This window comes from Electrona antarctica, assembly GCF_951216825.1.
Source record: "Electrona antarctica genome assembly, chromosome: 19".
NCBI classification, from domain to species: Eukaryota; Metazoa; Chordata; class Actinopteri; order Myctophiformes; family Myctophidae; genus Electrona; species Electrona antarctica.
The window spans coordinates 26,911,568-26,939,523 of record NC_136800.1 but is presented as its reverse complement, the minus strand read 5'-3'; the positions used below and the strand labels follow the sequence as shown (position 1 = coordinate 26,939,523).

Here is a 27,956-nt window from a genome sequence, read left to right as displayed (position 1 = left end):
CCTCATCACTGTGAGTTTCCTGCAAAAAGAGCACATCAATTCTCTTCTGCTCTACTATCTCTGCTATTAGAGCCCTCTTATGCCTGTCCCTCCCTCCATTCATATTCAAAGAACCTATCTTAAGCCCCCCCATCAGAAAACAAGAGTGCAGAGAAATAGAGATCAGTAGAAACAAGCTCAAGAGTGAGCAAGACCCCTTGTGATGCATGATTTACTTTTTTTTCTTGAGGGCAGCAGCCCTCTTTCCTGCCCTCTTTGTGGGTGCTTCCACTACCTTATTCACAGAAGTTACAAACTTCCTCAGACGAAACCTCTTTCTTTCATCCAATAAGTCAGTCCCAACTGTTTTCTGTAAGACATTAACACTCCTTATGAACTTTTCTATATTAGGAAAGTAGTCATTTACTTTAACAGATTTCCCAAATGTCTCATCCAGAAAATCGTTTATTTCATCCAAGGAGTAAAACTCGTTTTTTCTCCCCCCCTTGGATTCTTTTTCAGTTTCACTTTCTGGCTCACTTTCATCATACTCCTCCTCTTCCATCTCCATTTCACTGTTCTGCTGACTGTTTGACAAGGAGGTGTTGCCTCCTCCTGTCACTGCGCTACTACTAGGCACTGACAGTCCCTCCTCTGAGGAGCTTGTAGAGGCACCTACGTTGGCGCCATCACCAGCATTAGCCACGTCCGCTTCAATTTGCGAGTGTGTCAACTGTGAAGACTGACTCACAACTTCAGCCTCATCTGCTGATCCTTGTGTCTCATCAATCTGTTCTATCACTGGCTGCTCATCTGTCACGCTAACAACATCATCCTGTTCTACCGCTGGCTGTTCGTCTGCCGCGATAATAACATCATCCTGTTCTACCGCTGGCTGTTCGTCTGCCGCGATAATAACATCATTCTGTTCTATCACTAGCTGCTCGTCTGCTGCGCTAACGTCATCATTATCAGGGGGCGGGGCCGCAGCCGCGGCTGCCCTCAGTGCCCTGGCTATAGCCTGCCTTGCTACTGCTGCAGCCTCGGCTCTTTGTTTTCGCGGACACGCAAGACGCTTATGTCCAAACATCCCGCACTCAAAACATCTCATGTTGCCACCGTTAGCATAGACCATATAGTGACTGTTGTCATATTTCACTTTGAATGACACCTCCAACTCCTGTGTAGGAGAGTCGAGGAACATGTATGCCTGTCTGCGAAGTGAGTGGACATGCTTTAGCTTCGCGTCTTTACACCCGAGGCTTACAGCCTTGAGTGGGCTGGAAAACTTGCCAAAGCGTTTGAGTTCTTGCTCTAACAGCTCGTTTGGAATAAACGGCGGTACACCTGAAACTATAATTCTCGTAGAGGGTGCATACAGCGGGGAAACCTGCACAAACAGGTCACGTATAAACACGCCGCTCGCAACAAGTTGATGCACATATCTTTCCTCTTTCACAAACACGATAACACCTTTATTCATGCGCGATGCATATTCAAGGTTAGCGTGCTCAATCAATTCTCCGACAGCCAACAAAACCTCTTCCACCATAACATTAGGCTGAGGTACCAGCCGAACTCCATGCTTAATGGACAGAGACGGCGTCCCTTGAGACGCCATCTCCCCCCCCAAGCCTCTTCCCAAGTCACGCCAAACAGCCGAGTAACTTCACAATCCAGCGAAATAACGAAAAGGATAACTTTACCTGATCATGCGAAAAACAACAGAAAAGGCCAAGTAGAAACAAAAAGTAGAATCCAAGAATGCAGGCCTCTCACTCACGCATTCACCCCTCACAAACTCCCCACCCGTGCTCACAGCATCCGCTCAGAGAGAGAGAGAGAGAGAGAGAGAGAGAGAGAGAGAGAGAGAGAGAGAGAGAGAGAGAGAGAGAGAGGAGACGGACAGATGGACCTCTGCCTCAATGTGCTCGGCTGTTTGTGGCTTCTTGTAACTGATGAACTGAACAAGCTGTTCATTACACAACAACCTCATTTGTTATGTTAATGAGCTGTTAGACCAGAGGTCTTCGACAGGGGAAACTCAGTTAAGCAGCTTGCACACTGAGCTAGTTTGTGTTTGTCAGAAATTGTCACACATACTGTAGAAAAAAAAGAGCTCACAATGTGTAAATCATGTACACACCGCCTCCGAAACGTTTGCCTGTCATTAGCCCATTTACACCGGGGAGGCATCTGTGTCATTTTAGATTTCAGCAAACTTTAGAAAACTGTTTTTTAGAAGGATTTAAAAGGTCTAAATGGGTCTAAACCTTTCGGATCAGGTTCGATTTTATGGGTTTTTCATAATATCTTTTTTTTCTGTATAGGCCTAACTGTATGTCACAATGTTACCCTGAGGAATGAAGCCTGTGTGTGCATTCAGGAAAGGCCCATTGCTTACTTTGTAATTTTCCAATGCGATGATATAATTTGGAACAACCGTGAAACTATTAAACACCATTAAACACTTGGCGGCACGCACTGGATGCAGATATGAAGAGATCTGTGTGTGATGTGTGTGACGTGTGTGACGTGTGTGACGTGTGTGCGTGCGTGCGTGCGTGCGTGCGTGCGTGCGTGCGTGCGTGCGTGCGTGCGTGTGTGTGTGTGTGTTACAGATATGTGACAGGCAGTGGCATTACTACATTCTCAACGTGGAGCTAGCTACTGTGGCGCTACTTGTGGATGGCGTGACCTTTGAACCCTACCTGGTGACTGGTGATTGGGCGACCCACACGTCCCAAGTCGACACCCAGCTGACTGTCGGTGCTTGTTGGCAAGGTCTATTTTAGTTTCATTCATCAGAAAAGTCACAACAAATGTTCAAACACATTCACTGCCTTTGACGAGATGTCTTGTCATTTAAGGGTTTTCATTGATAACGTTAGATCGCCCTCTTCGTTAGCATATGAATGGCTCCAGATTGCTAGAAGACCGATACAACCGGGAATTAACCGAAAGTGAAAACGCTGTCTCCATCGGCATAAATGTAAACAGATTTACAAAAATGTTCTTTTCCTGTTTTTGGACAAAACAAGCTATATTCACAGCCTAAACTAAATATTATTTTCCGGGTGAAAATAACACTCAGGCGACCCAGCCGGGGTTGATCAAGTCCCGACTTACGTCCCAGTAGCTACCCTCGATTTGTCCATTCGGGAAAGACCAGGGCCACACAATCCGTTGGAACTACTTCGGAACTACTCTGCTGGGACTGGAAGGTACGTTTCTGGTGCATGGAAGGACTAGGCTCTGTGGTTTGACACTCTGTCCAGGCCCCTCCTATGTCTCACCAGGTCCAATTCCTGCTCTCACCAGGCCCAGGACCTGTGCGTTGCACCAGAGGAACCTTGTCCAATATAACCAAGCCCTTGTAAAAGCCCCTAAGGCACACATGGTGTTACATGTTGTGAGTGTCGGTAACTAACATATATTTTGTGGGCCATGGTCCAGATGCCAAGACAAGTCTATTCTGAGCTGACTGCAGCTTACTATAATCTTGAATGACTTTCTCAAGCTCTCGTCTCATACCACGAGGTACAGGGGAAATCTAAATGACAATAATATAAGGGGATTTGTTAAAAGCAACTTAAGTTTTTGTCTATAGGCTGCATACTTTGCCATGTTCTGGGAAAAAGGGTGTCAAATCCGAGACTGTGCAAGGGAGAGAGAGAGAGAGCGAGATAGAGAGAGAGAGAGAGAGAGAGAGAGAGAGAGAGAGAGAGAGAGAGAGAGAGAGAGAGAGAGGTGCCTCAGGCTACAGATGGTTGTTCATTCTTCTGTGAGAATGAAGCTGTCATACTTACATCAAACACCATAATGATGCCTGTCAGTTCCGGTCTCAACCAGCAATCACAAGTAAATTATGGGGGGGGGGAACCTTGTATGTCCAAAATGTTTACTTTTCAGGAAAAGAAAAGAAAGAAAAAAACTGTGTTCCGATGAATCCAATGTAGTTATGATTTAATCACAAACAGATTATTAATGCTTAGTTCAATATCCATAAAGTGAACACTTAACCATTTTAAAAAGTGTGTTTGTGTGTGTGTGTGTGTGTGTGTGTGTGTGTGTGTGTGTGTGTGTGTGTGTGTGTGTGTGTGTGTGTGTGTGTGTGTGTGTGTGTTTAACTGCCATGGCATTTTGGCTGTCATTTCCATGTCTTTTCATCTGGTGCATGATTGCAGTTTCATTTCTCTTCAAGCCATCACCTTGTTCACTCTCAATCTTCAGTTCAAAAGGGTTTCATGGCCATGAGAAAACCTATTATGTTCATTGCCAAAGCCTTCTAGGAATAAAACAAAAAAGCAAAAGTAGCAGATCTACAAGCTCAAAACATGTCACATGTTCACTTCACATTTTGAGTTGGTGGATCTGCCACTTTTGATAATGTTGCGTGTGACGTTAGTAAGATCAAGCAGGGCGTTAATTACCCAAAAAACACAACAAAGTAAAAATATTGAGATCAGCGGTTTCTGCCCGACAGCTACACAATGTGAAATCAAATCAAACCCAAAATGTATGTAGAGTTAAAAGGGAGTAAAGATATGTGTGAACAGATATGTGTGACATTAGGCTAGCTTACAAAACAGTTAGAAATAGTTATAGCCTACATGTAGGCAATGATGGCTTGGTAATTATAAAACCTTTAGAAACACAATAGGCTAGCACCTTTTTCAAGAATGTGCAGTCTCTCGTTCTATGCAGTGGTGGACCCAAGTACCCAAGTACTGTCTGTAATAAGTACAGTTTCAAAGTAAAATGTCAAGGTACTTTCACTTAAGTATTCAATTCTACAATTTGGAATGTAGGCCTTTTACTTGTAACATAGTATAATTGTCTCTGTCGTGTGGAAAGTGGAAACCTCATGCCCCAAACCGTTACTTTTCAGGACTTACCAAAAGTAGCAGATCTACCGCGGTATGTCCTAAGAAAAAGAAAATAACCGTGTCCCTTTGCACTGCGTTTCTAGCTTGCAGATCTGATACTTTTGATGCTTTTGTGTGATGCTGTAGTATGATTATGTAGCATTTATTCAGGTTTTGGCCCGACAGTGACGATATTTATAATGGTTTTGCTACTTTTACTCATAGTAAAAAGTAAAACATCTGAGTACTTGGCAGCAACTTAACACGTAGTTACCTTCAACTGCAATGGCATCGTGGCTCTCATTTCAATGTCTTTCATCTGCTTCATTTTCTCCCTTCCTCCTCCTCCTACTCAGTGCATCCCTCGCTTTCTCTCTCTTCCGTTTGGATGTATGATTGTGGGTGAAAGCCCTGAAGGAGGGATTATCCGGAGTGAATGGAATGCAAATTCACTCGCTATTATGTCCCAATGAAGGCAGCCGTTAAGCTGATTTGAAGCTGAGCGGTCTTTATCACCCTGAAGGCGTTTATTTCTCAATAATGACCGACTCGCCGTTCATGATCACTTTGCATAATGACCGTCTCACCGTCCCACTTATTACAGAGCTAAATAATAAAGGGAAAAAAAAGCATCAAAAGCAGTTCCGCAAGCTTGAAACGCAGCGCAAGGCGACCCATTTTGAGGTTGTCGATCTGCCATTTTCCTACTTTGAATTTGCATCCTGAAAAGTAACAGTTTTGGACATATAAGGTTTCCACCCGACAGAGACAAATTCATACATTGGAATAGGTTGGGGTGAGTAATCAATTATGACAAATAACTGATAATTGAAACGATCTTGGGCATGTCAAGGAAAAATGGTGAAAATAGACAATCTACGTACAACCTCACACAATGTGTTGTAATGTGACATGTTGAGAGCTGATAAGTTTGTAGATCAGATATTTTCTTTTCGAGGGAAGCTATAGTTCCCTCTAGGGAACTAGGGGGATTGATTGATTGATTGAAGAATTTATTAATTTAACAGTTTGCAGAATTACAGTACATTTCAAGCACAAACTCAATACAAAGGCTGTTAACTGTGAGTGGACGACCCAATTAAGCATTACACTTGTTTCCAATAGGGTCCACCATGTTCAAATCATCAAAACATTTAGAGACGTACAAATAGACACTTCTATAGACAGAACAGGAATTCATCATAAAGGAGGTAAAAAGGGAAAAGAGATATATACAGTGAGGGGGAAAAAAAGGGGGGGGGGGGACACATTCATACACCCCATATACTCCATATATGAAAGCGGCGACCGTCAATTTACCTTTTTGCATTGCTCCGGTTGCTATGCAATGCCTCCGTCCGCACCAGCTATGGGATCTTTACATCCAGGCTCCATTTATCTCCATTAAAAGCAGGATGTTCAAAGCCCTACATCCGATGTTCGGATATCATTTGGGACTTTGTCTTGCATCGCTCCCGACATGTAACCGTTTCTGACAAGAGGTAAACAGTGTGCGTTAATGCTCATTATCATCATTCCTCACAACAACAACCCCCTCCTCCCTGATAACCCGGAAATGAAAACGGAGGCTCGTACAACTACCACCGCAAAAAAAGAGTTAAGTGGTCAACATGGATTTTATTCTTCTCCACATCATAGTATTGGAAAGATGTTTACTTCTTCCCTAGCAGCAGCTTATTGATCTTCCTGCCATCCTTGGTCAACTGGTTGGCTCACTGCCTGGCACTTCTTGGCAGTTTCCTTCTTGCGTTGGAATGGTAACTTTGGTCTGTAGCAAGGTTATTAAGCTAAATAAATAAAGCAATAAAAGAAAACTATTGAAATAATAATAATAATAATAATAATACTAATAATAATAATAATAACTAGTTAACTGAAACAAAACAATCACAAAAGTGTGAAGTGAGAGATGTGCCCAGATTTTTGGGGGCATGTTTTCATGTCTGTTAAAAATGAAAAATGGAATAAATGTATTACGAGATCTCTCTCATATCTTTAACCCATTAAGACCTGAGGCACATTCTAAAAATGTCTTCTAAATAGTTTTCTGAAAAATGTTTTGTTGCTAGTGGTGCTCACAGTTTTTCATGTCAAGGAGCAAGATGACATCTTACGTTGTCATTACTGCCCTAAAGAAACATTAAATATATATTTGGCTGGCACAAATTACATCATAATTTACCCTAACCAAACATTAAATTCCATAGACTTGGCTGGCACGAATAACATACCATGGGAATTTATAATTCAAACATACGTGGCTGCCACATGACATCCTTTTGAAGAAAAAAAAGACAAACATTAAAAGTCCATAGACTTGACTGCCACGTCATCATTTCTGAAAGACAGACGCTGGAGGGGTGCTAGAAATAAATAGTGGGAAACAAAGAAATAAATAGTGAAATCAGCCTGCAAGCCTGCAAAACAAAACAAAACAATTCTTTAAAAAATATACATAAATAAGAAAACATATATTTTAAAAGTGCGCCTCAATGATTTGGAGAACTAATCAGTGGAATAATTGCTAAGAAAATATTTCTTGCTGTGATAATATAGATGTACTTAAAGTTCCTGCGTGTCTTAGCCGCCAGTGTCTTCAGCGCTGTGTTTATTTCCTGGTTCTCTTAGATGCTCTACGCATCTTGCGGCTTGAGAGTGAATAGTTTCATAAAAATAAAATAACACTTACATTGTTAAGTGTTAATTTAAATAGAATTGTTTTGTCCTGGCCTTTTTGGCGCTGTCCGTCTTGTGGGCTTTCTGGTTGTGTCACGACACCGACTCTGGTCCTCTTTGACACTCCTCTTTTGACAGTGCGTATCTTGGCAGCCGGCATTTTGGGTTCTTAAATATAATTTTAAAAAACGATTAATAATCGGTCATCATTATAGACAATTAACAAAAATGTAAAATAGTGAAAACAGCAGATTTACAGTCGGCGGAATAATCCAAAAGAAAATATTTTAACCATTTCTGCATGCGACAAAGTATTAAGTAACACTAACAGCGTTACTTGATTCGTTAATAAAAAAAAATCAAAACATGCTTCTCGATAATTCAATTAATACAAATAAAAAGTAAAAATCATCGATAGATGGCGATGTCCTGGTCAACTACCTGCATATCCTAGCGGTCGCTGAGCGTTTCCTCTCTCGGCCTGTTAGACGCAATGTGATCCTTGACGGCTGGCCTCCTGTGTTTGACTGCTTTCTTAGCACGTTATTCAAGAACACAATCGATTAATAACCTGTCCCTATGTTGAGCATTGTCATTATAGGTGACAAGTTAAATACATAAATAAAAAGCACGCTTCTGAATTATCGCTGAGAAAATAATCCATAGTTGCAGCACTACTGTGGAAGTTTATTTCTCAGCCGAAATCTTACAATGACTGTGTCTCCTGGGGCTCTTAGACACAGCGCATGTCTGGCCCCTCTTGCATTTGACCACTTTCTTAGCAAACGTTTGAAACCCACGAGGCGCGTTAGCATAACTGCAGACGCAGATTTTCTTCCATTCAGTTGCCGTGTGCGTAAACTCAACTAATGCAAGTAAAAAAAAAAAGACTAATTGAAACGCCAGACGTCCCGCTGTGGCCAGGTACGAGAACAGTGGCGCACAAGTTAGGTTGTCGGTCGAACCATTTTCACATTTGCTGTGCGCCGCCGGTGCGTGACTAACAACAACGCTTGAATGGTTAATCAATGAATTTGTTTTACCTTACGCAGTGCAGTGTCTTCCTGGACCACCTTCTTCGCACCTTCTCCTTCTCACTTGCCTTTATGGCACTGTCCTTCTCGTGGGCTTTTGCTTGCCTTTCTGCGACGCACGATTGACTTGACGATTTGGCGTCATGGCGGGCCTCCTGACTCTTCTCCTGGTCCCTTGGATGCTGTGCATTCCTGGGAAGCTGGCTTCCTGAGTGTTTTACTGCTTTCTTAGCTTAGAATGTCGATTGGCCACTTTCGCTATTTTTTAAAATAAAAATAATATAACGTGTACAATGATTAATCGATTTGCTTACGCAGTGTCTTCCTGGACTACCTTCGTCCTCCTCCTTCTCCTCACCTGCCTTTTTGGTGCCGTCTTTCTCGCAGGCTTCCTAGCATTCCTGCGACGCGGTGGTAGACATTCTGCGTCTCCTGGTGGCCGCAGTGCGTTTCTTGGCTGCTGGTCCTGCATGTTTGACTGCTTTCTTAGCTTAGAATGTCCATCGATCGTTTGCTCTATTTTTTTGCACGCCAACGTTGTGCGACAAACTGTGAAATAGCGCTTAAAGGGTTAATCGATTCGATTACGCATTCTCTTCCTGGACCACCATCGTCCGTCTCCTTCTCCTTTTTGGCGCTGCCTTATTGGCGGGCTTCCTGGCCTTCCTGCGACGCGTGGTGGACTTTCTGCGTCTCCTGGTGGTCTTCTTGGCCACGGAGCGTCGCCTCCTCCTCCTGGGCTTGGCGGACGCAGCGCGTCTCTTGGTGGTCCTCCTCCTGCGTCTGACCGTTCTCTTGGGACCTGCGGACGCCACGCTTCTCCTCCTCCTTCTCCTTGCTGGTGCTTTGGTTGGGGTAGCGGTCTCTGCAACTGGGGCCACATCTGCCATGATTCTTAAATGCTAAAAAGTTCCTGAAGTTGAATTATTAACTTTTAATTTCTTAATTAAACAACAAATTACTTCTGACGCGGATACGCAGTGCATTCCCCATTATCTTTGTATTTGGAAGCCCGTCAATGTTGTCATAGATGACACCAGGGATATCCATCCATACATGGGCGTGAACGGGACACAGACACTCCCAGATTTGTGAATGTATCTGTATTATTCGGAGACTCGCTAATTGGAACAACATGGCAGATCGTCTGCCATACACGCGGCAAGTTTCAAGCCATCTGCGTATCTCGAGAACTAATCAACCAAAAGGTTGATTACCGGTAGTTCTCAAGGAACGCGCACGCACAGACACACATGCACGCACGCACCCGCACGCACGCATGCACGCACAGACACACAGATTCTCCCCATTCATCAGTGATGACGCCACCTGATTTTCTTTCAGTGGGGACTGTACAGCCACAGTCAAAGTATACGTACGTATACCGTTCAAATATTGCTCAACAAGTGAAAATCGCTCAGTCAAATTTGAACTTGAGCCAAAGTACCGGAGTCCTTGCTTTTAAAAAGTGCACTCTTTGTGAATGAATATACTAATGCATTGCCTTATTTAAATGTAGAAACATTGTATGCTTGGAAATCAACTATTTTCACATAAAAAATAGGTCTTGATTATATTGTGTAAGTTTTGGTCCCGTGGGTCCCTTCCTAGAAATGTAGTACAAAATCTGTCTTTATAGTAAAGATAAACACAAAATGTACTTAAAACGGCACTACTATATGTAACTTCTTTTGATGAATAAAATTAAATTTTGTCCAATCCGTAGGCCTATGTTAGAGATAATTTATTAATTAGGTTAATACAATATATTTTATACAATTGGGGTGGTTGTATTTGGGCTCCCTCCTCTTCTAATGTGGCATTTAAATCGTGTCAAAGGTCATGTCTCACATAGACACAGGATCTGACACGAATTTTGACCAGATTGAATGTATGGCCACCCACAAGGGGCACCTTCCATGGAACTCGCTGAGGGAGCGTGTTGTTTTAATCCCGGGAAAGTTAGTGGGGATTAGTTTAGAATCATCATCATCATCTTTATTGTCACATCACAGTAAGTAAACAAGAATGACACACGTATCATTAACTGCCAGGTGAAACAAGCGCTCTCCATTGTGCATCTGCCGTCTGAGGGTCTCTTTTATCTTAATTTTAATGCTTCACAAACTGCACAACCATAGGGTCTCTCTTATGTTTTAGGCCTACAGGCTGTACGGCCGTACGGGTGGTTCAAGACCAGCTAAAATGCACAGTAGGTTCAGGAAGAGCAAAAAGAAGGTCTAAGGACAGCCTAACGGCATTGCCTATCATCGGCATCGCCCACCATCAGGCCGACGGCCGCTGAGCAAGACTCATGCCTTGCTCAGCGCCCTGATGGCAGACTCATGCCATGCTTTAGCAATCTGACGGCTGTCGGGTGGAAACTGTTCCTTAGCCTGGTGGTGCTGCTCTTAATACTGCGGTAGGCCTTCCGTGGGCGTTGTGAGGGGTTGAACAGTTTGTGACTTGGGTGGTGCTTGTCCTTGATGATGGCTTTGGCTATACGCACACTTGTTGTACAGTCACTGACGGATCAACCCCTCCTAAGGCCCTGGTGCTACACCGAATCAAAAGGCCCCATGATTTGCGCACGTGTAACACAATCAAGAACGCAGATTTTTGCGTTTGCGTGCCCAGTGAATTAACGTGTGTGCTTTCAGTTCACCACCGCGCAAGTGGTCACCGGCAGCACGATCGCCACTGATTCGAGTTTCCTCCCACCGAGTGGTTAAGAAACTGTTGGACGACCAAAAACACTAGCGGGGGTTCCTGTGTTGCGTTGCATTGAAATCGGTGGTTATGAATACGGTTTTGACGGAAGCAACTGCTGTACCTATTTGAAATAGTCTCACATTGGGCCCTGTTAATCCGGGCCTGTGTACAGTCCCTGGAGCTCGGGGAGCTTGTCTCCCATTTGTACTCCGCTGAACGCACTATTCGCTGTACGATGATCTTTTCTAGGACAGTACAGTTCAAATACCAGGTTGTAGTACAACCTGAGGATGTCCTACTCCAAACTTCTTCAGGTGTTGAAGACAGTACAGTCGCTGTTGGGCCTTTTGTGTGGAGTCCCATTTGAGATCCTCTTGGATGTGTACTCCGAGGAACTTGAACTTGCTGACCCTTTCCACTGCATCGCCATCGATGAGGATGGGCGTATGATCTCTCCGCAGCCTCTTGAAGTCCACGATCAACTCCTTGTAGTTGTACTCCTTGTCTCCTTGTTCTCCTGAGATTGTTGTGTTTGATATCTTGAAACCTGCGGGGACGACAGCATTGGAGAGAGAGAGGTTGAAGATGTCAGCAAAAACATCTGCCAGCATGTCTGCACATGCTTTGAGGACCCGGCCTGGTATCCCATCGGGTCCTGCTACCTGTTGACCCGCGTAAAGGTTTTTCCAGTTTTTCATGTGTCTATGAGGTGACAGTACTTCATTAGACACCCTGGAGTCGTTTGTATGTGCAATGGTGTATTAACTTTGTATTTAGGGTTTCTTCCTGGAGGCTGAACCCTTGACAGTCAAACGGGCCAATGAAATAAACAGTAATATAGTGACATCACATTATCAGCCCCTCCCCTAACCCCTCCCCCTTTATCATACAACTACAGCTGTGGGTGCGGCTTCAGTTCAGGTGGATCACCACCCATCACCACCCACCAGGCAAACCAGGCATACTTAATGAACTGGTGGGCGTTCCCACATAAAAACATTTTAACAAATACTGTACACTTTTTTGAAAAAATGATACCTCCTTATATAACAATAAGACCTGATGATCATGTTTTAGGGTGGGAAAAAATCACGGCACTCCATCTTTAAAGAAAGTCACGCTATATGGTAGAAATAAGTCAACAATACAAATTATTCTAGTTTTGTGGATTTCTTTATTTTTAATGAGTGACCCCCAGACACCCACCAAATGATCGCAACTACTTAATATTCATCAAAACCAGACCAGAACTCCCACCCACACCCAATGTGTGGCACACAAAGCCACACATTGGAGTGGTTAGCACCGCTCAAAAAGGTTGAAAACCACTGCCCTAAATACTGTCCTGCATGGTGCGTTGGTGGGGGAGAATCTGTTGTTCTTCTGAAAAACTTAAATACACTGTTGGACAAAGACAGGAATAGCGTGACTGGCATGAACGGCTCCCTGATCTGAACCAGAGTTGTGTCTTGTTATTGGCCTTCTCTGCTAGTCATGGACAGTCCATAGCAAGCACCATGTTCAGAGTAATGGTAATTTTTGGTATAATCAGATTTGAGGCCACACACTTTGGACAGTCAGGTGAAGAGAGGGGCTGAACTGTCAACTGATCACCAGTGGTGGTGAGATGGGTTGGATGGCAGTAATTTCAATGAACATTGAAACTAAGTTGATACCATGAATGAACTTTGTATCAGTTTAAATAACATGTTATGTTAGTAACAAAACATTTCTTTCTTGGCCCAGTCTTTGCACTTTGTGGAATAATCACATATTATTTTGGTCACAACACAAGGTGAAGGGAGACATTTCTTAGATATAATAAAATTATTGATTACTAATCTATCACTAGATGAAAAGCAAATAAACAAAAAATATTCATAAATAGTAAAGATATAAAATAAAAGTTAAAATGGATGTTTCTCTTCCTGGTCCGTAATTAAAGGTATTTTGTAGAAGGTATAAGGTACAGTAAATGGTAAAATGGTAAATGGTGCATTTATGGTGCTTTTATCCAAAGTGCTTTAGATAGATTATGCATTACATTCTTCCATTCACTCAGACATTCATAGACAAATGGCGGAGCATGCAAGGCACCTTAACCTGCACTCTGGGTGAGACCGCGATGGAACTGGGAACCTTGCGTTTCCCATCTAGCCACTCTACTGACTACCGGCCACTCTACCCCTGAGCCTCTGCCGTCATTTATGTCATTTCTTTGTCCAGTAATTCCAACTGGCAGATTTGTCTCACAGGGTGGCAAATTGCAGCTTTAATTTTGATGGAATGCATTGCAATTTATGAACAAACACTATTTTTGAATGACTGCAACCTTTGTAAAATACTCAGTCCAGGGAAATAAGACATATCACACATTATGTTCTGCTATGTTGCTTTTCAATGTATACGTTTATTGAGGTATCTAAAGAGATACAGGGTACATTTGACTGTGCCAAAAAGTATGTGCTGTTATCACGAGACATTGACAACAAAATCTCACGATACTACCGAGCCAGAAACGATACCAGCTGTTGATAAATAGTGTCCGTTTATTGATTGATTGATTGATTGATATGTTTATTGACAATGTTTACATGTACAGAAAAATGCACATAGTTATACATCACCATCAAAAGGATAAATGCAAGAAAGCAAACGGCTTATTTCCATTGCAGTCCCTTAGTTAAAAATAAAACACAACAATGAATGTGTATGAGTGAGCGTGTCCATGTGAGTGTTTTAGGAATGTGTTATATAATAATTATTATGTTATTATTATTATTATTTTTCTTATTTTGGGGGGTGTGTGTTTCTGGTGTGAGTGCGTATATAAGCTGGTCCAACTAGGCGGTCGGTTTCTTCACCGGAGCATTTCTTGTCGGCTGGCGTCTTTGACTGTTATCTTATTGTTTCTTTAATTTAATGAGAAATAGTCGATTAATAATATGTCACTTTTGGGTCATTATAGGCGCCAAAAAAAAGGAAATTGTTAAAAAAAGTAAAAAAATCTAAAAATAGTGAAAAAAAACGCCTAAGAATCCATGGTTGGGATAGTTTACTTCTTAGAGTATTTTCCTGATCTATCTTTTTCATCATTACTCCTTGCTTTTTTGCCACAGTCTTTCTTTAATTTCATGAAGAAATGGATTAAGAATCGATACATATTCGAGGCTTGTCATTATAGGCGAATGATTGAAAAAAAAAGTTGATCTGTTATTTTCACTATCTTTGCATGCCACCGTTGTGCAATAAAATATAAAATAACACTTATTTACTCACGTTACTTATGATTCGTTGATAAAAAAAAATACAAAACACGCTTCTCGAATATTCGATTAATGAAAAAAAATCTGTGATATAGTAATCGCTAAGAAATAAAGTAATAGTTGCAGCTCTAGTATGGAAGTTAACATTTTAGGCGATGTCATCGTGGTCTGCCTTTTTCCAGTCCTTCTCACTTACTTAGCGCGTAACACGCTGCGTGTTTCATTAATTTGATGAAATAATCGATTAATAATCATTGCCCATTTTGGGCGTGCCATTACAGACGAAGAGTAAAACAAAAACAAACAAAAAAGGTTGTGATCTTGTCGATCGGTTATTTTCATTATTTCTATGCGGTACAATTGTGAGGCGAAGTATAAAACTACGCTTCTTCCCGTCCTTCTCCTTCTCACTTTCTACGTTTCTTGGCAGCCAGTTTCTTCGCCGCAATGCGTTTGCTGTCTCTTTTGGTCCTCTCAGACGCAATGCGTTTGCTGTCTCTTTTGGTCCTCTCAGACGCAATGCGTTTCCTGGCGGCGGCTGGCCTACTGCGTTTTTGGCACTTTTCTTTAATTTCATGAAATAATTGATTAATAATCAATGCCTGTTTTGGACATGCCATTACAGATGCGAAATAAAATTTAAACAAAAAACGTTGTGAGCTTGTAGATCGGTTATTTTCACTATTTTTACAAATAAAAAAATAAGTAGAAAAAAATCCTTAAATGGTTTATCGACTTCTTGTCCTTTCTCCTTCTTTCTCACTTGCACTCTTTCTTGCAGGATTCCTTGTCGACTTACTGTGTCTCTTCGTCGACTTCGGTATCTCTTGGCAGTCGTTTCTCCGCAGCCGAACGATCGCTGGCTGTTCTGGTCCTCTTGGACGCTGTGCTTTATTCTTGCCGGCTGGCTTCATGGGTTTGACTGCTTTCTTAGCGCGGTTCTTTAATTTAATGAAAAATCAATCAAAACAAAATTGAAAGTGGCCGATCAGCGAGTGTCAATCGGCTATTTTCAAAAAAAATTGCACGCCACCGTTGTGCGATGGCGTGTAAGATGACGCTTGAATGGCTAATGGCTTACTTTAGATGAACACATTCTTCAGCCTTCTCATTTGCATTTTTGGCGCTGTCCTTCTTGCAGGCTTCCTTGCAGCCTTCGTGCAACGTGGCAGTAGCCGTTCTGCGTCTCATGGTAGCCGCAGTGCGTTTCTTGGCTGCTGCTGCTGGTCCTGCGTGTTTGACTGTTTTCTTAGCTTAGAATGTCCATCGACCTTTTGCGCTATTTTTTGCACGCCACCGTTGTGCGACGTATAAATAACATGTAAATGATTAATCGATTAGATTACGCATTCTCTACCTGGACCACCTTCGCCCTTCTCCTTCTCCTTTTTGGCGCTGCCTTATTGGCGGGCTTCCTGGCTTTCCTGCGACGCGTGGTGGACTTTCTGCGTCTCCTGGTGGTCTTCTTGGCCACGGAGCGTCGCCTCCTCCTCCTGGGCTTGGCGGACACAGCGCGTCTCTTGGTGGTCCTCCTCCTGCGTCTGACCGTTCTCTTGGGACCTGCGGACGCCGCACTCCTCCTCCTCCTCCTCCTTGCTGGTGCTTTGGTTGGGGTAGCGGTCCCCGAAACGGCGGGTGAAGTGTCTGTCATTATTCTCCTACGTTTAAAGAATTAATTGGAATCAAATTAATTGCTTTACTGTTATCGAATGAAACAACTTAATAATGATGCACTATAATGACTGACTCGGTGCAGTGCACATTATTATAGTAGTTTGGAGGACGGTCCATTACGTCACATTGATGACATCAGGGGTGTAGCAGAGGAAGTACTCAGATTCTGGCCTGGCATGAAGGGTGTTTTTCACTTACTGTATGTCCCATTTGAGATCTTAAAACAAATCGAGAATCTGTTTAGCGAGAATGTCTTGCTCATAACAATATAATGTGAATACTCCAAAAGGACCCCTTTGAAGCAAACCATACTCAGATAACCTTAACTATATCTACCAGACATAGCCCAACCAACCCCTTGCATCCAGCAGCCCAACCCAGTAGTCAGTTGGGCCCCAGTAGTAGTAGGGTGCGTAGCGTTAGTCCCAATAATCCGTCATTCCTAACCCTAACCCTAACCACTCGCGGAAGCCACGGGTGAGTCTTAACCGGCCATGTATGTCGGACTATGGTACCCCTCCGTTGCAGTCTAAAACTTTACTTTATCGGCAAAAAACAAATTGTCCGCGGTTGGCGGGAAAATAGTGGCATAAGCAGGACTCAATGCCAGGAGGTGTGGGTTAGGAGTCTAATGATTAGCGAGCCAAGCCACTGAGGCGGTGCTGAGATGGGGCATTCAGTCTGTATTAGAATATGACAACGCCCAACTCCTGTAACCCCAGCAGAAGCCCTGCCCAGTATTTATGGCAGAAGCTCTTGATGGTCGATTTATCTATTCTGTGCCTTCCAAATCAAATTAAAATCAGGGGTATGGACATGCAAAATCGAATGAATTTTATTCTCCACCTCATTGAAATCCTAACCAGATGCCCGGACCACCTAAGCTGGCTCCTTTCCAAGCAAAGAGGGGTCCTTGAAATGTAAAAGTTTGAGAACCACCGTTCTATCGTCCTCAGCTCTTACACGTTCTCCCTTCATCAGGTGGCGAGAGGGACACTCCGAGGTTCACTCAGTATTTCAGGGGCAGCTTGTCGGGCCTGACCATCGGACCAGGTGGCACGGAGAGACAGAAGGTCATCTCCTGTCTGCAGGCCTGCAGGGAAGCTCTGGACATCACCTCGCTGGAGAGCTTAGCCGAGGACGTCAAGGTGAGAAGGAGACAACACTATATATTTGAATGGTAAATGGTGCATTAATATAGCGCCTTTATTAGTGATGGGAGATTAATGGGCAAACACATCGGTATCGGCCGATTTTAGTTGTTTTTAGATGAATTGGCATCGGTTCGATTAATCAATCAGACCGATTAATCGGTTTGTCTTTACAGATAAACAAGCCCAAAGTAACAGCTTGAACAGATCTGCAAGCTCACAATATTAAGTTAAATCTGACTTGCCTAAGCCTGCAGTGCAGACACCCTGTTACATGTATTTTTCAAAATCAGCCAAAATGTCTCATCGGCACATCCCTAGCCTTTATCCAAAGCGCTTTAAAGTACACAGATTGTTCACTATGTATGTCTGACTTTATTATTATCTATTATTTTTCTCTTTTTTAATTGAAATATGGCCCTTTTATACCAAGTCTGCTGGCTTTTTTGAGGGTCTCTCCCACGTTTGATAATCCTAATCAGCACCATTTGCATTGCATTCCATGTTGTTGCTGTCATTGGAGCCTCAGCTTCCACCAGCAATGGCACACATGCAAATCGTTGCTGTTGGCCAGAGACCTCTTATCTCTAGATTCTATAACATTTTGTGTTTTTATTTATCTTATTTTTTGTAAATTAACGCCCTATTTTGTCATACTACAGCATCACACAAAAGTAGCAGATCTTCGGTCTGCTGCTTTCCTATTTTTTGTTATTTGAATCCTGAAAAGTAACACGTTTGGACGTAGGCCTATACTGTATGAGGTTTCCACCTGACAGAGACTATTGCGTTGCATCCCAGGGCGTTGCATTCATCGGAGCTGAAGCTTCCAGCAGCAGCTTCCACAAGCAACTACTGTACACACACGCCAATGTAAACCAGATGTAGCTATATCAGAATTATAGAAAGAACTCTCTTTCTCTCTCCCTCCCTCTCTCTCTCTCTCTCTCTCTCTCTCTCTCTCTCTCTCTCTCACACTCTTTCATGTCTGCTGCTGTAGCTTACAATAAAATCCTCAGTGTTCGTTTATCCAGTGTGTACAAAAATAAATACTTCACTAAAGGGAGCATTTTGCCCTGATGTTCCTGAGAGGGGAAGGGGGGGTTGACGTCATATACTTAGCCTTGTTTTAGAAAGCTGCTCACAGAAATCCAACAAAGAGACAGCATGACTCCAAGGGGTTGTGTTTCAGGAGAATGTAAGCTATCTATTTTTATAAAGTAGACTGAAGCATAACGCTTTACTTAGTTTGCCAAAATTGACAAGAAAGAGGATACCCCACCATGACAAGCTTGTGAGTCTAATATAATAGTATATTGTAGATTATTAAAAATAAATGAGCAGCATTTGAGTTGTTATTGATGGTAACCTAATAAGTAGCCTAGTAGTTAACAGTAGTTTCACATCCTACACAAACAGAATGGAACTGTGCTGTATCTAAATTATATTTGCATTGTTTATAGTGTTTTTCACGTCAAGGACAACTGCATTAATATGTATTTGACTGCGGACCCCCATCTGAAAAGATGTTGTGCCAGGGACCCCCATACAAGATTTGTGTTCTGTTCAGAGGTAGACCAACATTAGCCTGGAAACAAGACGAATCTCGCAGTGCAAAACATGTCATAAAAATGCCCTTGGCAGATATGGTCTGGCCCTACTCGGTTGTGATTGGATTTCCCTGCCCCCAAAGTTGTGGGACACCAAGCAGGGATGTAAATAGAAATATGGGGCGGGTTTATCACCAGAAGCATTTTTTTAATCTGCCCCTTGGAAATGCATGTTCCAAACAGTCTACAATCTCCCAACGCAAACTTCTAGACTGCATACAGTATCATGTGTGTGTGCGTGTATGTGTGAAAGGGATCTCAGCTTTTGTCAGATGTGAGAATCTTACACCTTAATTCCATTATGGTACAGTTTTAGAGAGACTCAACAGTCTGGATAGAGAGTGTGAATCATCATTCTTCTCTCTATAGCAGTTTGTTTTTAAAGGACCACTTCACCACATTTCAACAATCTTCATATAATTTGTCCTTACTAATGATCATGATAAAATAGCACTTCTACTCTCATAGGAGGGCTGTGGGCACAGAAACACGTCCACCAGTGACATCATCAATGGGAAATCCAAGTTAACAATTTGAATGCTGGCCATTTTGAGCAGAGCTATTCCGCCTGTGCTAAAGGTGATGCATTGAACGAAGGACCTTGTCTGAGGCCCACAGTAAATGTTCTCTTATAGCGAGAATCACACAGCATACCTCAAAAGAAAGCGTAACTTGTCCACTCTAATTTTTAAAAAAATGTGATTTACCATCTTCCATTCTGGAGATATGCACCTTTATGTAACACCTGCTTTTGTAGTAGCGTACTCTTCTCGAACAGAAAGCCTAATTAGAAGCGGTTTTATGTCAGACGCTGTGTGTCGTTCCAACTCGGAAAGCCGTGCTCGCGCTGTGAGTTCCCTCCGAGGTGGAACGACTGTTTTGAGTCGGTTAGTATTACTGCCAAACAACACAACACATGTGCCATGTTCTATCTGACCGGCGTTGATCATCAGGCGCACAGGCGATACAATCCGTGCGTTTTTTGTTTGAATATGAAGAAAAAAGGAGAGAAATCTGACGGAGAGACACTGAAGTCACACTCGGATCAGATTACACACACAACCCCTCCGTTGAAAGTCACATGAGAGAAAAGAGCCCTCCCCTCCCTGAAACAAAGAGAACCAAGAAGACTGCAGCGACACGATTGGCTCGTTATGAAGCCATTCTTTTGCCCCGAGTTGCATAGGAGTCTCCGAGCAGCCTTTACGTGACAATACCATACAATACGGGGGCTGCCTCTCGTGCTGTTTTCAGGAAGGGAGGGGTGTCAGGCATTTTTTTCTTTTTTTTTGGGATCACGTGATCGGAGTGTTGTGCTATCATCCAATGCTAGTTGATAAAGTGCCCGGGTGTGTAGAAAGACGATTGAAAGTAATCAATAAAAACATGCGGTAAACGTAGAAATCCCTTTCCCGCACGTGACGTTTGAGATTTGAACCACATAGAAATCCTTCTCCCACACGCAACTTGTTAATAGAAACTGCAGGCTTTCTATTCCTGAAAAGTTGCAATGCGAAAATGGAAGAAATATATATTTTAATATTGGTTAAAAGAAATCTGCCAAACGTCACTGGTGGACGGGTTTCTGAACTTCCCACAGCCCTCCTATGAGACCAAGTAGAAAAAAATGGTGCCATTTTATCCTGAACATTCGTGAGGACCAATTATATGAAGATAGGTTGAAAAATGGTGGTCCTTTAAGCTCATATTCATTCTATGTAAGATTAAATTCCCAAACTATTGAGTCAATCTATCTATCTAGCTTTGATTTTATACTTTCATATTAAATGAAAAAATATATAAATAAACATAATACTAATATATAAAAGTGTGGTGAAATTGTGGTGGGCGTCACAAATGTAGCATTCAGATATGACTGGCCAAGCTTTGTGTGATGTAATGTTCTGATCAATGCGTCTATATTTTCCAGAAGGTATAGACGACACAAACGTAACATCCAGACCTGTAGCTGCGAGGCACACCATTGGTCCGATGACTCCGATCCGTACCAAACTTAGTACAAACACTGCTGAGTGGTCTGCCATGACAATACTCACACCAGGGGCCACATATGCTGGCCCAGCCATTGACCCCGTCATTGGCCATAGGCAAACAGCTGCTCCAATATGCACCGAACTTGGCACAAACACAATAAGATTGAACATAAGAATAGTCACACGACTCACAGTGTTGCAGTGTTGTCCAGCATTTAAAATGGTCATAACCCGGTGATTTTTGCTCTGATCAGCCCAATAGGACTGAATTTGAAAACATTTAGTTTAGAAATTAATGTAGGCCTAGTTGTAATGATGTTGGTTGACTTTGTGACTGTGTGTGTGCGTGCGTGCGTGCGTGCGTGCGTGCGTGCGTGCGTGCAGTTCCATTTGAACCCCGCTCAGTCAGTCTTGGTGGCCGACAGTGGTGATGCGAACGGCCTCAGTGCTGTCATGAGCAGAGTGTCTTACATCAACGCCCTGCAGTTCCCCTCGCCTGGCCCCCGCACGCTGCACATCAGCACCACCCTGCAGTAAGTACTCGCACGCACACACGCACTGTACAGTGGTGGAAGAAGTACGGAATGTGTCGTACTTGAGTAAAAGTTGCAATAGCACAATATAGAACAATTTTATGATACAAGTACACTTTGTACATCTGCTGTTTTCTTTTTTTTATATATATTTTATCCCACGATTTTGCAACCCATTTTTTCACCCAGTGTCAATTATCTAATGTAATCCTGGGCGCTACACTTCCTCTGCCAACCTGGGGGGGCAGCGGACTGACCTCATGCTTCCTTCTATGCATGAGGAGTCCAAGCTGCTTCTTTTCACCTGACAGGGGGGGATTTCCCCAGCCGGACGTAGCGCGTGGAAGGAACACGTTATTCCGACCAGTTCCTTTCCCCTCCATCAGGCGCCCCGGCTGGCCAGGGGGAGGTAGTTTTAGAGACCAGGATTACAGCATGTTTTTGTGAGGGTACCTACCCTAGGGACACGGGAGAACATTCAAACTCCACACAGAAAGGCCCTTTCACCAACCCCGCCTCAGGTATGGGCACTGATGACGCGGAGGAGGGAATACGCCACCAGCCCCCACAGTGTCCCCAGTGGGAATCGAACCCAGGACCTTATAGCTGTGAGGCCACAGCACTACCGACTGTGCCACCGTGCCTGCACATCTGCTGTTTTCTGAACATAACCACTGGCGTAGCTGTAGGGGAAGCGGGAGAAGCAGTCGCATCAGGGCCCGTAGGTGGTAGCGCCGGCGGCCGCTTACCCGTGGTATAGTAAACACTCTATCTCTCTCTCTCTGGCTCTCTCTCCCACACTGTTAAGTTACCGCGACTAAGACTACATTTCATGTCAATAATAACCAGTGTAAAATGTAGTTCATTGCGGGAGGTACAACCACAGACGGCATGCAGACACAACTACGTGTGAGTAGCAGCCTACAGCATTTCCATATGTGACCTGCTTTTCGATATGTAACCTATGTTACATATCCCTTAGAGATAGGGTGAGAAGTTCAGTCATAAGTAAGGTGAAAGACTTGAAGTAGAACCATTGCTCCTTGACTTGGAAAGGAGCCAGCTATAGGTGGTTTGGGCATCTAGTACGGATGCCTCCCGAACACCTCCCTAGGGAGGTCCTCGCTGCACGTCCCACTGGGAAAAGACCCCGTGGCAGACCTGGATTTTATCTTCACACTGGCCTGGGAACGTCTCTGGATCCCCTGGAGGAAGTTGATAATGCCTGGAAAGGGAAGACTGGAAATCTCTGTAACCCCTGCAACCCAATTCCAGATAAGCGGTTGAAGATGGATGGATGGATGGATGGATGGATGGATGGATGGATGGATGGATCAACAATACAACTAACTAAAGTTGTCATGGAGTACAATGTACAATATTATCATCTGAGATTTATTGGAGTTGTAGTATGAAGTATTGACAGTACAGTATACTTCTCAAGAAACACACACACACACACGCACGCGCGCGCACGCACGCACGCACGCACGCACGCACGCACGCACGCACGCACGCACGCACGCACGCACGCACGCACGCACGCACGCACACACACACACACACACACACACACACACAGAGTTCCATGTTTTGTTCTTTGTCAGATGTTCTGTTTCTGTTAACCTTTGTCTCCAAATGACATGAAGAACTGGTCGTGCAGCAAGGGAAACACTTTTCTGCGCTACACCTCCATAGTTTTAGTATAAGGCTGTTGGGAGTAATGGTGTGTGAGAGCAGAATGTGTTTACTTTGTCACAGCTTGACTCCTAGAAATGAGAGACCAGGCGCGGTTACTGGCGTGAAATAAGATTTGTATTTTCAAAACAACAGAAACAGTGTGGATTGTGGAAGGCACATTAATCAGTCATGTGTGCATGGATTGATGTGTCAACAACACAAACACAACGAAACAACACATCACAGCCTGAGCCAACACAGAACAACAGCCTAACCCATACAGAGAAGGGGGATAGGGGGGGTGGGGGGTGGTTCCCCTTTTATTTTATTTTTCATGATTCCAAATGGTTCTCGTTTTGTCTAAATTTTTCAAGAAAATATTGAAAAAACAGCTGATCTACAAGTTCACCATGTGTCCAATCTTTGTGGATATGACCCCCCCCCCCCCCCCAGCGGGAATCAAACCCAGGACCTTCTAGCTGTGAGGCGACAGCACTATACCGACTGTGCCACCGTGCCCCATGAACTGGTTAAACTGGTTTTGATGCCTTATTAACTATAGCTGCAGACTCCCCTAAACCTCCTCAAGGGACCACACTTTGAGAAACATTAACCACCATAGGCAACGGGTATGTAAGGCTAGGCAAGGCTATGGGTAGGCACAGAGTGGTGTAAACAGCGCTGGGTAGGCAGACAAAAAAAACGTGTGTTCAATCACATTTTGCCAAGACGAAACGTTACATAGAGCTGCATTAAGGTAGGTTAATCATTAATTTGAAGAGATTGGACGACGCTTCCTAGTTCCTACCAAGGTTAATTAAATAAGGTTAGGAAGCGAAGACCGTACGGTGGACTCCATGTTGCTCCCTGAGGAAAGAAACATGCGCAATTGAGACCAGGAAGTTGTACATGCCCAAATTTGTGCATGTAAAACTTCCTGGTCTCAATTGCACATGTTTCTTTCCTTCCAGGGATCAAGTCCACCGTACGGTCTTCGCTTCCTAACCTTATTTAATTAACCTTGGTTCCTATACGCGCCGCCCACTATTTACAAATTAAATTGCACATGACAGCACAGATAATGTCATAATAGTAAAGTAAACAAATACATCGTCTTAATAATGTCCTCCTCCCTTTTCATTTTGAAACAGAAACCTTTCATCCTGGTGCTGTGTATGAATAATTGGTACAATTATGATACATTTTTAGACCATTTTTAGACCATCTGGGGGAATAAATAAATCCGAGTCCCTCCCAACGCAATTCTAGCCTACCTAAATGTAATTCCCACATGCCACCTATGTCAACCACACATGTAGGCATATATATTTATGTTTATAGTAGTAGTACACTGTAGAAGTAGATTCCACATTGTGCGCAGCTGTTCATTGGAGCCATGCATCAACGCTGCTGTCATTTTAGTCCAGGCCGCGCCTCTTATTGAATGCATTTATACTAGTCAGGAGGTCTCTCCACAATTAAAGTCATAACTCACTGAATGATCCACCGGCGAGCTGCCCAGCGCTGTAAGCTCATCACTCCGTCAGTCAAAGAAAGGTTCATCTCCAGGGCTGGCCCCCGCCTGGTCTACTCTATAGCCAAACAGCACGTTAACATTTAGCCGTGTGGCCACAAGTGGTAAATTGCTTGCGCGGGGACGGAATTGGGAAGATTACTAATCAAGTTCTTCCATTTTCCCCGCTTGCACACCACCATTGTAAGAAAAGGCTAATGTTAGCATTAGCTCACACTAGCTCTTTCTTGAGAAACGTTTATATTTCAATGGCGATGCGAAAATCAGAAATCAGATCCAAACCTTGCATGTCTGATCAGCACAACGGACAGCGACATAGTTTTCGAGAAAAGTAAGATCCTAATTATAACAGTAGGCTAGTCTAAGTCTGTGCATGCGCAAGGACGTTCCGGGCGTGCAGGGGTGAGCAAGGCATTAGCAACCGGCTCAGGGCTAAAAGTTGTTTTTAACGGTGCCGGTTCAGATCCACATAAGCAATATAAAACGCACTGTATATACTGTATGTACATCAATCGCAGACATCAGATGGCTATTAAAAACATCAACAGCAGACAATGTGTTAACAATTGAGTACCACAGACGAATAACAGTCTAAGTCCACACTATTGATCCATAATATATAAATGATAGATAAGTGTTCAGGACAACGAGGCCTTTTCGTGGAGGGGTCAGTCTGAAATTTGGACTTAGACTGTTTTTCGTCTGTGGTACTCAATTACAACCCTCTAGACTTGGTAAACTGGAGTTGTGACTTGGACCACTATCCCTCCAATAAATGGCTTTTGAAGATTACGTCATGTGGCAACCAAGTGTATGGGATTTTTGCCCAGCCCCTCCAATGCATGACTTTCCAAAATTACGTCAAGTGGCAGCCAAGTCTATGGACTTGGCTTTGTTTAGGGTACATAAGTATTTATTTATTTACATCATCGGGGTGATGTAAATATTGCCCTCGCTGTGCTCCTCACTTTTTTCTACGCCAAATCGAAAAAAGAAAAAAAAATAGCTGACAACTACAAGTTGTCAACGCATCAAAACGTGACGCGATGTGAACTTTCAGATCTGCTATGTTTGGCTAATGGCTAATGCTCTCTTCCCCTCTCTCTCTCTGTCACTGTCAGTCTGAGAGTGTTATAGTAGGCTAGAACATGTGGTAACACTTTTGTGCTGTTGCTGCCCCCTCACTCTGGAACACACTCCCCAACCATGTTAAAGACATGCACCTCCTCCCTCACTTCCTTCAAAACCACACTCACAACCCACCTCTTCAGGATAGCCTTACGCAGAGTGATGAAGACTAGGACAGTGGCGTCATTGAGGGGGCAGAAAACAGCAGCTTGAGCGCTGTTCATGCAGCACTGGAGTGACAAGGTAGAGTTTTAAATGCATGGTTTACAATGAGAGCGGCGCAGATATCAGGAATTTTAGGCATGTGTACAACATGACAACTATTATAAGTGCTCGTCGCAACGCATTATAAGCTCAGCGGAACAGCACATTATACAGTAACTATCATACTTAGTCAGTTACAAAATGTCTTTTTGTATAATAACCAACATCTTTTCAGCTATGAAAAGAAGGGAGCTATGGTGTGCGAAATGTTCTTCTGCCTTCGACTGCAGTCAGGAAAACCAGAAAGAATTACATAATGCTTCATTACCATACTGTGACTTTACTGTTTGTAGGATCATACCAGACAATTTGTGACAGCCCAAGCCAGAGATACTTTCAAACAGTTCGCCTTGTTACCTCATTAAAAAGTTTCACTGAGTGGTATCCTGGGTTCTATGGAAGCACTGGTTTTGGTTCATTCAACGTCCTGTGTGAAGGCTGGTGAGGCTGCCGTTCATTACTTATTTGCGCTTCACTGTAGCCTACCATGGTTCTGTGTTGACATGCACTCTGAATGACTGAAACATTCCATCTTTGAAATTGGAACCGTGTGTCTCAGCTAATTAAAAGCAATCAGGGGTTTTTGTGCATGTGTTGAGTCTTTTTTCTTTTTTTTTCAAACAGCCATCTGTTATGAAATCTGTAGCAACCAAAGTATGACAACCTATCAAAGACGGAAAGACTTGGAGGGGCATAAAGTGGACTTAAAAGCAATATGCACATTTTATTTCCTTACTTTGTGTTTACTGATAGCTATGCATCTTTCATTGGATTATTTTCAGAGCAGTCTCCCTTTATGTCTCTCTCCATGGTGCTCACACGTCTCAGTCAGTCCTGCTGCGTTTCCAACCAGCTCACTGAAATGTTCAAAGCCTGCTTCTCTGCCTGTCTTGTTTATATGGTACTTGCATTCTGCAGAAAAGCACACATTTCACAGGAGCATGTAGTTTAGCTACTTAAACCCACTAATCTTACTGAAACGGACCTGAGTTGCAACTGCACTTGGTCCGCTTTTTTCCTATCTACATGATGCACTGAGAGCTTGTGGATCTGCTATTTTTGGCTAATGTTCCCCCCAGAAAATGGATGCTGGCATTCAAGTGATTTAACTTTGCTGTAGGCAGAAGCGGGTTAGGAACACCGAACACACAGACAGCAGTGTGTTGTAATAGTCAGACATCCGATGGGGCCGTGCAGGAGTTGACGTTTCTCATATTCAACCATTATCTTCCTATAATTGGTACTCACTCAGAATGCAGGACTTTTACTCGTAACATAGAATTTCTGCATTGTGTGACATTGCTACTTTTTGTGTGTCACACTGTTTGTGTGTCAGGTGTTTCGGGGAGGACTCCTGTATGTCCATACCAGACGTCGACATGGTAGTGAGGGTGCTGCCACTCAGGAGCACCATCACGAGGTCCCATCGACTCGCCAGGCCTGCCCTAACACCCGACGAGCCCAGGATCGCCATCACAGGATCCCATCGGCTTGTCATGCCTGCCGCAGACCTGCGCGTGACGGCTGGCGTAGCTCCCTTCAAAGAGGTGCACATCACCAGCATCGCAGTCAAGGGAGACAGCTCACCATTCAGTGCAGGTGTGTGGCGCGCCACTGTTTGCCATTGCAGATGTCAATACATTCTAAATGTAATGTTAGCACAATGTTGGTCTGGAGACCATTGGCTTTCAAATGGACCCAAATGGACCCCTTGTTCTATTTCTACACTCTCAGAGTTACATTAACACTGGAGATTTTACAGTGTAGAAACAATATTGGCGTCCCAGAGATTAGCATGTGCACCACCACCCGACTCGTGCACTGATGTTTTG

The 27,956-nt window shown here is 43.4% G+C and overlaps 1 protein-coding gene across 1 annotated transcript in view; it reads left to right on the top strand.

The window, feature by feature from the left end:
- The window catches only part of LOC306943077 (calsyntenin-2-like), a 67,298-nt gene that overhangs the window by 28,733 nt on the left and 10,609 nt on the right, over positions 1–27,956 (top strand). Inside the window, exons 10-13 of the mRNA XM_079529281.1 lie at positions 2,601–2,763; positions 17,212–17,378; positions 21,370–21,518; positions 27,461–27,723. Coding sequence (XP_079385407.1) covers positions 2,601–2,763; positions 17,212–17,378; positions 21,370–21,518; positions 27,461–27,723 — 742 coding nt within the window. The remainder of the gene's footprint in view (positions 1–2,600; positions 2,764–17,211; positions 17,379–21,369; positions 21,519–27,460; positions 27,724–27,956) is intronic.